Below are 13,682 nucleotides of genomic sequence, written 5' to 3'. Positions count from 1 at the left end.
TGCTCTCAAAAATTAGTAAATTTTTCAAAGACCTATGGGACTAATTATACAACCCCATCAGACATGACTTCATATATCGTTATCTTTTGAACATATTTTCATCAACATGTTGACGCAGAACAAAGATCATGTGATATTAAAACACTCAACTTATTCCTTGATCAACCAAGAGAGAGCCATCTTCTCTAATAATATGAACAAATAATACATGCAACAAATGACGCCTATTTACCATTAAAAAATATTAATAATTTGCATTGCTAATTAATAACAAATATAATTTTATTGAACCAAAATATAATGTTAAACTTTTTTTAGGTAAGCGGGGGTCAAAATGTAGGTTTATGATAAAACATATGACTCTGGAGCTGTGCTAATCTTAGATTTGAAAGCTAAGAGTTTTTGCGTCAATTTTTAGAGATTTAAGCCATGCTTGGAGGGAGAAAATTCCACTTCATTTCCCTAAAGATGGAGTTAATGAGTTGACCCCTAGGGTCTAATTATAACTGAGTTACAGGGGTTAAGAGATAAATAATTGTAAGAATTATGTCGTATTCCACCAGTAACAGATCATATCATGAGTTTGTTTGGTGTCCTGGAATTCTGGACCCAACAAGGCCAGGTGGACCATAACACTCAGTGATGCGTTAAGAAAGCCATTTAATTCTTCAACCTTTGCCATCAAACCTCATTTTTCAGTCTAGGAACCACAAGGTATATATTTTTCAATCCTTGGTAGCTCAAACATAAGGATCTCAAAGCACGGAAAAAATCTAGAAAAAATTAACATGATAGAGTAAAGTAAAATGCAAGATGAGAAGAGTGTTTAAAGATGCCCAAGATAAAGATCCCATAATATCCCAGAAAAAACAAAAGACATCATTTGGAGACCGGGCGAAATTAATATATTGTACAAGATTAGAAGGTAGTTTTTCTTTTTTACCCTGACCCTGCAAGAATATGAATTAGAATAATCATCCTGCTTTCACTTATTTGACTTTTTGTTTGACGAACTCTTTCTTCAAACCCTTTGGCCCTCTTGAGTTTTATTTTACTTTATCACGTTAAATTGACTAGACTTTCTCAGAATTTCTTATAGCATGTCTACTTCTCAGATCTTAAATGTTGACTACTAATTTTGTAAAAATACAAAGGATAGTACGCATACAAAATTATTCATCCATGATTTTGGTCCTATTTTTCAACAGATTTGCGACCGCTTCGAGAATCTCTATACTCTTCACCTGCTCCTGATGCATAATTTTTTATATTTGAGTGGTTTCCTACTATCGCCTATTCAAGAAGACAACGTTGTCAATAGGCCTCCTAAAGACAGCACAGATCTTACCACTGGAGGGTTTCTTACCACAGATCTAATATTGTCTATTCAATTATAGTCTATCAAGAAGACTATAGTTGGGACGATACCGGAGCTAAGAAGAAGTTTATACTTCTCCCCTGAAGCCTGCCCAAATTGTCAACCAAAGAACCTAAAAGAAGTAAAGCAGCAGTCTTCAATTTGTGATTACCAAAAGCTCATGGATTTTATTCTCAACAACTGCCTCCCTCCATCTCCTTCTCCAGAACAATCAATAGAGATTAATCAAATCAAGACCACACAATCTATAACATAAACTGAGCTAGAGTGAAACATAGGGAGCTAGAGCTATCACTCAGCGATGAAGGGGGTACCCGGGTCCTCCTGTTCTTCCTCCTCTTCTTCTTCTTCTTCCATCAAGCTGCCGGCCGAACCTCTCAAGCCCATCATGGAACTTACCCACCTTGAACAGCCCCCTCACCGCCGCCGCCTCTGCCTCGTTGAACTCCGCCGCCGCCATGACAGCATTGACAACCTCCACAAGCTTCTCCTCCATCCTCAGAGCCAGCAGCCCCTCAGCCAGCATAGAGAACGCGCCGAATTCTGGCAAGAACCCCTTCTCCACCATCTCCCCCACAAACTCCACCGCCTCCCGTATCGGCCCGCCGCCGCGGCAGAGCCCACGAAGCACAATCCAGTGAGAGATCTCGTCAGCCGGCTGCCCCTTGGCCGCCATCTCCCTGAACAGCCTCACAGCCTCCCTGGTCTTGTTCTGCTTGAACAGAGCCTGAATTACCGGGTTATAGGCCTTCGGCGTCGGCGCCATCCCCTTCATCACCACTGTCCTCAACAGCCTGACCGCCACCGGCACCCGGCCTGCCTTGCACAGGCCGGCGATCAGTGTCCCATATGTGACCATGTCAGGCTCGCACCCGTTGGAGGTCATTGTCTGAACAATGTCAGCTGCCTTCTTGATGTTCCCTTCCCTGCAGTAGAAGGACAGCAGAGAATTGTAGGTGAGCTTGTCCGGGGTCATCCCCGCTGCCACCATCTCCTCCATCAGCTCCACCGCCTCGTCGAGCCGGCCACTCTTGCAGAGCCCGTCGACGAGGGTGTTGTAGGAGACGACGTTGCGCGTCGGCATATCGTCGAACACCTGCTCGGCGTCCTCGACGCGGTTGTTCTTGCAGAGCCCGGCGATGAGGGTGTTGTAGGTGACGACGCTGCGGGGCAGCCCCTTGTCCTCCATCTCCCGGAGGAGCTCCAGAGCTCGGCCGAGATCAGAGACGGAACAGAAGTGGTCGATCAGGATATTGAAAGTGAATTCGTCAGGGGGGCAGCCTCGGCTGGGCATTTTGTCGAACAGCTGGAGGGCGAGGGCGTGCTCCCCGTCTTTGAGCAAGGCGTGGATGAGGGAATTGAAGGTGCAGGCGTCGGGGGAGAGGGATCTCCGGGCCAAGTCCCGGGCCAGCTCCATGGCGTCGTCGAGCCGCCCGGCGGAGCAAAGCGCGGTGATGAGGGTGTTGTAGGAGACTAAGTCCGGGGAAGGGGCGTCGGAGACGAGGGCCATGGCTCGGTTGAGGTCCCCCGACTTGCAGAGCGCGGAGAGGAGGGTGTTGTAGGTGACGGGGTCGGGGTCGAGCCCGGACTGAGCCATGGCGTCGAGGAGGTCGAGCCCGGTGATGGCGTGACCGGCCCGGCATAGCCCATGGATCAAAGTGTTGAAGGTGAACTTATCCGGGGTGAAGGACCCGGAATTGGCTTCCTCCTGGGCCAGCGCTAGCGCCTCCTCGACCCGACCCAGACGGCAGAATCCATGGAGGAGGACGTTCACGGTCACGGCCGTGGGCGCGCAGCCCGCTTTGGCCATCTTCTTCCTTAACCGGAGAGCCGCTTCCATTTCGCCTTCCTCGATGAAGCCCTGCATCAGCGTGGTGAAGGTGATTTCGTCGGGGGAGAGGCCGAAGCTCGGCATCTGCTCCGCCATGGACAGAGCCGGCTGCGGCTGGTGGGCTCGGCAGAGCGCTTTGATGATGATATTGAAGGTGGAGACGTCGGGGGCGACCCCCGCGTCGGCCATGGCCGCGTAGGCGACCTCCACGAGCCTAAGACGGCCCTCGTCGACCAGGAGATTGAGCAGGAAATTGAAGCTGTGGATGTTCACGGGGACTTGGGATTGACCCATGAGCTCTAGAACCCCCGTTGAGGTGCAGGCGAGGTCGGTTTCTCGTAAGAGGGAGGAGAGAAGGCGCTGCTGCTGGTCGGAGGTTGAAGACGATGACGTGGCCACCGCTGAGGCGTTGATCTCGAGCGATTTGAAGGCGGAGATGGGGGCTTGGGGGCGATGGGAGCGGCGTCTACTCCTGGGGAGAATCCATGGGTTGTAAGCCAGGGAGGAGGAAAACGCCATGGAAGAGCTCAGTGGAGAGGAGATGGGTAGGGAGGAAGAGGGAAGGAGAGAAGACAGCAGAAGAGAGAGCGAGAGACCTCTTCGCGCCTGTTATGGAAGTTCCCCAGGAGGGTCGTCTTCTTCCTCGATGGAATGGATAAAACCAGAGCTTCTTACTGATTGACCCCTCTTTTCGTGTCGAATTACAGGTATAATTCAGGGACGCGGTAGGAACGACCTTTTCGTCCAGTGACGAAAAAATCGTCCCGTTCGAGGGTACGGACGAATTTTGGGACGAAAATTCGTCCCGGGGACCACCGGACGGGACGGTTATCGTCCCGTCGGACTAAAAGACAGTCCGTCCGGAGGTCTCAGATGATGGACGAACAGACGTGGATGAAAAACCGCCGGATTCACATCAAACGGTTGAGATCTCGCCACGTGGCATCGTTATGACAATTTGTATCAAGGTTCCTGTATTTTTTCACGCGTACAAACTGACGCCACTCAGAAATAATTGTACATAAGTCCCTTTGCATTCTCTCTCCTCCATATTTCCCTTTAAAAACTTAGAAAATCTTTATTAATGTATTCAAAATATATAATGGATTTTTTTCGGCCGTGACAAATTTTGGGACGAAACTTCGTTTCGGGAGGACTGGACGCGACAAAAAACCGTCCCGTATGATTGGATGGTACAGTTTTTATCGTGGACGAAAAACCCTCCCGTCCTTCGACCCTGAATTTACTCTGGACGTCAGACGGGATGAAATTCGTCCCGTCCCGTCTTTCGTCCCAGGAGTCTCTCTCTCTCCCTCTCTTTTTCCCTCTCTCTCTCTATCTCTCCTTCTCCCTCTCTCTCTCTCTTTCTATGTCTCTGTCTCCGACTCTGTCTCTCTGTCTGTCTATGTCTCTCTCTATCTCTCTTTATCTCTCTCTCCTATATCTCTCCTCTCTATATATATATCTCTCCTATCTCTCTCCTCTCTATATATATATCTCTCCTATCTCTCTCCTCTCTATATATCTCTCTCTCCTATCTCTCTTTATCTCTCTCTATCTCTCTCTCCTATCTCTCTTTATCTCTCTCTATCTCTCTCTCCTATCTCTCTTTATCTCTCTTTATCTCTCTCCTATCTCTCTCTATCTCTCTCTCCTATCTCTCTCTATCTCTCTCTCCTATCTCTCTCATCTCTCCCCTATCTCTCTTTTTACCTCTCTCTCCTATATCTCTCTTTATCTCTCTTTCCTATCTCTCTCTTTATCTCTCTCACCTATCTCTCTCTCTCTCCTATCTCTTTCTTTGTCTCTATCCTGTCTCTCTCTTTATCTCTCTCCTATCTCTCTTTATCTCTCTCCTATTTCTTTATCTCTATCATATCTCTCTCCCCTATCTCTCTCTCCTATATATCTCTATCTCTCTACCTCTCTCTGCCTCTCTCTCCTCTCTCTCCTCTCTCTCCTCTCTCTCCTCTCTCTCCTCTCTCTCCTCTCTCTCCTCTCTCTCCTCTCTCTCCTCTCTCTCTCTCTCTCTCTCTCTCTCCTCTCTCTCCTCTATCTCTCCTCTCTCTCTCCTCTCTCTCTCCTCTCTCTCTCCTCTCTCTCTCCTCTCTCTCCTCTCTCTCCTCTCTCTCCTCTCTCTCCTCTCTCTCCTCTCTCTCTCCTCTCTCTCCTCTCTCTCCTCTCTCCCCTTCCTCTATTTTCTCTCCCTCCTCTCTCCCCTCTCTCTTCCTCTATATCCTTTTTCCTTCCTCTCTCCTCTCTCTCTATCATCTGTCTTCCTGTCTATCCCACTACCTCTCTCTCTTCATATCTATCCCTCTCTCCCTCTCTCTTCTCTCTCTCCTCTCCATCCCTCTTCCTCTCTCTCTCTCTAAACACTATCCCTCTCCCTCCCTCTCTCCCCCACCCTCTTCTCTCCTCTCTCTATCCCTCTCCCTCCGTCTCCCCGTTCCTCTCTCCTCCCTCCTTCCATTCTCTCCCCCGTCTCTCTCTATACATACATATGTAATTATAACTATCGTCTAATCATATTAAAGTGGTTCATTTTTTGATAATCAAAGGGATTCTGATAAATTTTAAGGGATTATGTAAGCGTAGAATATACCCATATTCCTATTTAAATGATGATATTGATTGAGATAGTATCAGTATATAAGATTTACCTCTCATGTGTAAATGTGGCCAATGGTCATGAGGTCATAAGATTGTTTGAACCATCTCTTGGGAATCTCGCTCCTTACCTCTCTTCCATCTTTCTATATTCATATTTCATTGTGTTTCATAATTACTGTTTAATAATGTTTAAATGATTCCTTTTTATAATTAATGGGATAATGATAAATTCTAAGGGGTTACAATCTATGTACATTCCAATTGAAAGATGGTCTTGATTGAGTTATTATAAGTTGGTTAGATTTAACTATCTTAATTGTTCCTAGTGTTCGCCCGTCCTGATACCGGCACCAAATGTCGGTATCGGGACGGATGCTATATCGGATACCAGAAAGGGAATTTCTGGTATCTGTTTTTTTCGATATCTGGATACCGGATATCAGTATTGGATATCAGTTGCTATAGTGCGGATATCCGATACCGATATCCGTCTCGATGTCGTCATCCGCCTCCATCTCAGGGGGGAGGATGACGACATCGGATATCTGGTGTAGATGTCGGATTTAGATATCCACATCGAAAGGATACTTAAAAATATTATTAACTGATAAATGTTCAGCGATTAGAATGGATTAACTTGGGCAAGAGAGTAATAGGAGAGCTTCCTGATTGATTACACATCTGGTTTAATATATACAGCTAAATATTTTCAATTTCTTTCATATGGGATAACAGGATTTGGGTTTGGTGTTAAACTCCGAATCCCTTTATCCCATATGGAAGAAAATAGAGCTTTTCATTTCTATTTATTGGACGATGTGATATTATGTTAACTAATGAACAAATATAAGGGCCTTTAAATTTAGCGAGTATAGATTAAAATACTATTTTACCATTGAATGTATAGTCGGACTCATTTGATATATACAGAGAAAATTTTCTAATTTCTTCCATGTGGGATAACGGGATTCTGAGTTTACATTTAACTTTGAATCTTCTTATCCCGTATGGAAGAAAATAAAGCTTTTGCACTCTATATATTAACTGAGATAGTAAATACATTAAAACCATTCGATGCTGATGTACATTACTCATAGAATGTGATGATAAAGCTTATTTTTTTCTGTCGATACTGGATATTGATATCCGGATACCGGTTCCAATATCCGGATATCAAAATCCGATATCCGATATCCAATGCCCATTTCGTCCTCACCCCTCCCCCCTGATATCCGGTATCGATATCCGTCTACACCTAAAGGACGGATATCGACCGATATCCAATATCCAATATCAGACACCGTCCCAGTTTTCTTTCAGATATCGGATATTGGTTGTCCGATATCGGATATCGGACGGATATCGATCGGCAAACCCTAATTATGCCATACAGTTTATTGCACTACCTCTTGGGCATCCCATTAGATATCAAGGGACATCGATCACGGAATCATAGTGTACTGACTCAAATTAACTTTACTCAAAGCTAAAAGAGTTATCTGTGAAAGTAGGAATGAATGCAGGTACTTTTACATCATTTTTCATGCATAGTGTATCTTTGTTATCTATGCAAGAGTCAGTCAGTCCTAAAAAGTTGATGTTGGGTTCAAGAGGACTTGATATGGATGAACAAATCAAAACATTCTGTAGCGGAAGACTTTAACGGAATCGAACAACATCATTGAAATCATGAAACAAGGAACATGTGCATAAATCGCATCCGTCATTTCTTGGGTCTCGGAGCGAGACGAGTCGAGATACTCATGTGTGAAACCTCTAGAAATATCAACGCGGTCCTTGGCACGTCGTATCTCCTCCTTCTCGTTGACGAGCCCTGTTCAACCTTCATCGTCATCGTTATGACGTCCCGATAGCATCAGGAGTGGAGAGGAGTCATAGGGAGAAGGGAGAAGAAGAGGAAGGTCCTTGAACAATTCTAGGATGGGTGAATTTTGTTCAGGGTCGTCCCCTATTTCTACTAAGTGGGTATTTTTCATGAAACCCCTCAAAACTTAACTATATCTTCAGATTTACAAAAAAAACATTTGTGTGTGACCTTCTAGGACCATGTATCAATCTAGTAAATGACTACGGCGGCCCAATACACTTTATTGGCCTTCCAAATTAATTAACTATATCATCATATAGATTAATTATTTTCGGATCAATTTAACCCAATCGATAGGTCGAGTCTCCAACACGTGGGGTGCTAAGCTACACCTCAAGCTCTAGAAGATACAAAAGAGCGTGCATCGACTCATTATTAGAACATGTTTGTCATCCGTTAACGTGTACGCATAGTCCATCCACTTGACGCTCCTAGGATGACTTAGGGTATGGTCAACTGTCAAACCCTAATCGATCATCCAAGTTAGTACTGATGCTTTTGGAAACCATCGGAGATTTCTTCTCTGATATTTCACTGCCTTGGCCAAGGACTTCATCACATCATCTTCCTTGAGTTGTCACATCTTATACCAAGGGTGGACGATTCCATATTGACCACTCAATCGTTAATTTGACATCGTCAGGAATTTGTTAGATTTATTTATGATTATGATCTACCATGGAGACTCATCAAGAAGTCATTGTGGCAGTTGTAGTCATATGGGAGACAAGTGGTGGATAACAATTGTGTTTGGCTGTTGTGAAAGCAATATCGAGAAGGATGTATAGAGAACTAGAAGCAAAACTAGCAGCCATGTTTTCTAATGTCCACAACATCTTACAAAACAACATCGTGTTGTTAGGTACGAGGTTGACATTGGGTGGAAGCTTTGTGAGATGCTTCTTGGGCCTCCAACAAATCAAAGTATTAGTGGAAGTCATTTATGAGTATTTCATTGAGTTAAAGATCTGTGCCATGACAACGCACAATGCATCTCACAACAGAACAATATTAATGGAGGTCGTGGATTCATGGAAGACCCTCAATCCATTATTTATTATGGAACGACACCTACCTTGTTTCGCCCACATCATCAACTTCGATGTCCTTGTTGTATTGAAAATTATTTACAATCTAGAGGCATAAGGGAGTGAATGGAAGCAATACCATAAATCAAACAACCATTTGAATCTCCCATGAATGACATTATCTAAACTAGCGCCTTTAGGAGAGATCATTATTCAGATGAGAGCCATCATTAATGCCATTCAGGGCTCTACACAGTGAATGGAGAAATACATCAACCTTTTCCAAAAGTTTCAAATGATGAATTCAAATAAAATAGGGGCTGACTGACCAATGCATTAGAATTCCACGTTTGACATGTTGGAGGGCATTCTTTATAATAGGCAAGTACTCAACAATATGGCTCTATGGTTCATCTCGACACTGGAGGAATAAGTGTTAGAGTGACTGAGCCATGCTTAATGAATAAGTGTGAATCCTCCATCCATTGTGCAAAATTTTTCCGACACCATCTTTAGCATAATTAGAGTTTATCAACATCTTTTCACTATCACACCGCCTCCTTACATCCCCATAATCTTGTCTCTATATCATCATATCATTCACTCACTTGCTCATTATAGTATCCGACATGTTATCTACCTCATTCACGTTACTCTTCACGTAATTCTTCTTTGATTTCCTATTTTCCTTGTTATTTTAAGTTTGAATCATAACTATTTACAAAATTTTACTCATTATCTCTTCTCATATCGATTATCATTATAGTAAGAAAATTAAATCCTTAATCATCATTCCCTCTGGAGACGACCTGTACTCATCCTTAGTTAATATTCATAGGTAAGTACTTTTATATATTTTTTGAATGATCTCACTTACCGATGATGAGTTAAAACCCTAAATTGAGATCATCAGGTCAGCGCACAATATTTTCCCAAGTTGTCAAAAATTTAACTCGAGTATCTTGTCGTGAGTCCAACAAGCACAACAGTGGAATGACTATTCTCTGTTGGCCGAGGCTTTAGTGCATATCATAGATCATGCCTTGATGTAGAGAGCATTGAGATGATGATGATGTTGCAAGCATTTTTCTTTCATCTTGAACATTGATGACGGTGACAGTGATGATGAAATTCTACGAGCTGGTAAGTTATATAAATCCATTTATTTCATTTATTTACTTATATTTCCTACATAGAGTAATTGTTACTCCATCTAATAGAATGACAAAGAAGAGCACTTGGAAGGCACTATAAGGGATGTGACACTCACCTTCAAACTTATCTAAGTCTGTGCCTCACCTTTCTGTTCCTTTATGACTTGGTTCTATAGAAATACAGTTGAAATTTCAAAAATAAGCATGCCTTTAGTTTTTCTCTCTTTGTTTTAACCTATCCGCTCACATTGTTTCTTTATTTTCCACTCTGTTTTGTTCCTTTCTCTGTACCTCACTCTTTATATGAATTTCAGTCTTAGCCTATCCTCACTCTCAAATCCCTCATTTTCTCATCCTGATTTCCTGACACTAACTCAGCTGGATTTGAGCCGCACATAGGTGTGCCTTTTTGTTTTTTGTCTCTACCTCGCTCTTTCTATGCATCTTTTCCCTCTCAATCTCACATCTATCATTTCTATCCATTTTCCTCTCATATTGTTTCCATACGTGTCTGTATTTCTTATCCATTGATGTTTGAATCTCTATCAATCTCAATCTCTTCTCTCCCCTTGTGTACTTTTCTTTAACTTACAAATCTCTCCTTTTTACTCTTAGCCTTTGGCTCTCGTCTCAAAAAATAATTTCAATCTATCACATACCTTGTTTCCCTCTCATTTAAAATTTTTGATTCCTCCACCTCCCTTTTTAAATTCATTTCCTTTAATCTATCTCTCTTACTTCGTCCTTTTTTGGCCCTCTCCTATCTCAAACGGGGGATAATCATCTTTATGGAGAATAAGTCAATGTAAGAAAAAAAACACATTCAAAAATAATTACACGCAATGAAATAAAATGAATTTTTTTCTTCCTAGCTTTTTCATCATCAATAGATAGTGGAAAGTTATCATTGCTGAGAAGAATCAATGTAAGCAAAAAAATTGATTATCCCTAAAAATTAATTAAATATTCAACAAAAATAACTAATCAAAATATTAATTGTCATAAATGAAGTGGATTTTTCTCCACCTCTAATAGTTTGTCATCCAACACTCCAGATGGGATGTTTTTTCATCATGTAACAAAAAAACTGTCCCATCCATAGACCGGCAGATGATTCTGCATTCCATCTAATGTAAGATCACCTGAACGGGATGATTTTTTCCTTCTTGGAAGAAAAATAGTCCCCATTGCGTCAATGTATCATAGTCACATATGCATATGCTTTCTCCCATAATTTTATGCTTTGTGATGGATTATAGGAATATATGATAAAAAATATATAAATGAAAAATAACTTATTCTATAATACACTAGAAAATGAAATTAGAGAGTCAAATTCTCTTTCAAAATTATCCTTTTCCTTTACTTTTTTCTACCTCCCACATCTTGACAATATACTATTGTCATCTCTACCTACCCTCTTGGTGTTGTTGTTAAGTCTGCCTATCAATGATATTGTACCCACCCATATTGTTGCTGCGTGCTACAACAACTGTCTACGACCATTGAATCATGTGTTTCCTCTTCACACCTTAATTTCTCTATTCAGATGTTATGTCATGTTTATTGCTTACTCTTTCTAATGCCACGTCCTGCTTATTATGTCATTTAGAGGTCAATTGCAGCGCAAATGTGATACATAAACTAGTAGATCTTCCCCTGAATAAGCAGTAGGTTTTTGAAATTTTAAATATTTTAATTTCAAGATTGTTCCTCCCTTCCAAGATTTTTTTTCTTTAGGAACATCTTTATTTTTTATCACTACAAGGCCATCAAAAGTGTTGAAACGCAAAATCCAAATCGTATGGAATTTTCAATATATTTTTTCTTATAATACATATCGATATGCAATCCAGAAATAGAATCATTTGGATTCGTACCCTACTACAATGCTCTTGCCTTCTTCTTCTTGTTGTATTCTTATAATTTTTAGAAACAGAACATCTGTGAGTTTAGATGAGAATGAATGCAATAAAAATGAAAAACCGAGTTTCCATAAAAGAAACTATCTTTGTAAGGATATGATTTTTTTTGCTACAATAACCTCTTTTAAGGTGGAAAAGGGTCATATGATGAAATTCAGAAGTATCTTGAAACTGTTATGGTACTTGATATCCATCAGTTTTAGACTTCAGCTGTTGAATTATCCGTCAGATATTTCCTACATAAATACTTTGAAAGTTGCTTGAAGTTATCCTCAAATTTATAGGAATATCAATGCCTATTTATGTCTAATAAGTCTTTCAAATACACTAATCTTAAGTAACACAAACACTTTTTTTATTCATGTGCTTCTGTAAGAATGTAGAATATTTCCTTTTGATTACATGTTAATTAATATTTTTCAATCCCACAATCAATATTTATCAATCTTCTACACAACCAGTTTTGTTTCTATTTAGCTATCAATCCGTGCATCCCATAAGTTGAATTAATTTAACTATATTGGTTGTGTTATTCAAGGGAATAATTTCTATGCAATTTGTAATGCGATGTTTTGAATTATTTTTTATTGTATTTACGTGTTTTCTAAATATTCAATGTTGGAATTATGTAAATAGATGGACTTAGGAATTCATTGAAATAAATAAACTCTCCAATAGGTTCTTAGTTATCATGATGTTTTGTAAGAACCCTTTCAAATTGGATCCATTGAAAAAACCAAAATCCAATACATTCATTTTCCTCATCTCATTCTTCCAGATCTTATGTCAATTTGCCTGACAATTTATTCGAGTCTTATGGTTTTCTCTATTATGTTTTAAGTACATCAAGTAACAATTGGAAGCATTTTGGTTGCTTTTTTAATCAACTATTTTTTCTTCGGCCAATGACTACAGTGTTCCAAATTAACAGAGAGATACTCCACGTGGACTTTGCTACTTCTATGGAGGGTCGCCATTAAATAGGTTCCTTTTTTTACCCTTAGACCAGTTAATAAATAGCTGGTTATTTAAGGTTTTTTCTTTCATATTTTGTATAGGAATACTAGAGGACAACAGTTAATTTATCTGAACTAGACTGAGAATCCCATGAGTAAACAAAGTTGTACCCCACTAGTGAATCTTGGGAAATATCCTAAGAAGATCTTGTTTGTTCATATAATACTCCATATTAGTGATGTCTTCCCTTTATGAATTTAGGTTGTTTTATGATGTATTTAATCCTGGTTTAATTTCATTCAGATTAAATAGGTTGTACTGTATTTTTTCTTTCCTCTCTCTCTCTCCCTCTCTCTCTCTCTCTCTCTCTCTCTCTCTCTCTCTCTCTCTCTCTCTCTCTCTCTCTCTCTCTCTCTCTCTCTCTCTCTCTCTCTCTCTCTCTCTCTCTCTCTCTCTCTCTCTCTCTCTCTCTCTCTCTCTCTCTCTCTCTCTCTCTCTCTCTCTCTCTCTCTCTCTCTCTCTCTCTCTCTCTCTCTCTCTCTCTCTCTCCCCCCTCTCCTCTCTCCCCTCTCCCTCTCTTCTCCCTTCTCTCCCTCCCTCTCCCTCCTCTCTCTCTCTCTCTCTCTCTCCCCCTCCTTCTCCCTCTCTCTCTCTCACTCTCGCACTCTCTCTCTCCCTCTCTCTCCCTCTCTCTCTCTCTCTCTCTCCCTCTCTCTCTCTCTCTCTCTCCCTCTCTCTCTCCCTCTCTCTCTCTCTCTCCCTCTCTCTCTCCCTCTCTCTCTCCCTCTCTCTCTCCCTCTCTCTCTCCCTCTCTCTCTCCCTCTCTCTCTCTCTCTCCCTCTCTCTCTATGAATTTTGGTTTTGGTTTTTTATGATGTATTTAATCCTGGTTTAATTTCATTCTGATT

At 41.4% G+C, this 13,682-nt stretch overlaps 1 protein-coding gene across 1 annotated transcript; it reads right to left on the bottom strand.

Moving 5' to 3' along the window:
- Positions 1-1,576: 1,576 nt before the first annotated feature.
- Positions 1,577-3,871, bottom strand: LOC144714255 (uncharacterized). The gene has a single exon (XM_078588970.1). It carries the CDS (start codon positions 3,726-3,728, stop codon positions 1,674-1,676), a length of 2,055 nt encoding a protein of 684 aa, XP_078445096.1. The 5' UTR covers positions 3,729-3,871; the 3' UTR covers positions 1,577-1,673.
- Between the last annotated feature and the right edge of the window lie 9,811 nt (positions 3,872-13,682).

This window comes from Wolffia australiana, chromosome 17 (assembly GCF_029677425.1).
Source record: "Wolffia australiana isolate 7733 chromosome 17, ASM2967742v1".
Classification (NCBI taxonomy): Eukaryota; Viridiplantae; Streptophyta; class Magnoliopsida; order Alismatales; family Araceae; genus Wolffia; species Wolffia australiana.
Note: the sequence above shows the minus strand (reverse complement) of the source record. Positions and strands in the feature narration are given on the sequence as shown.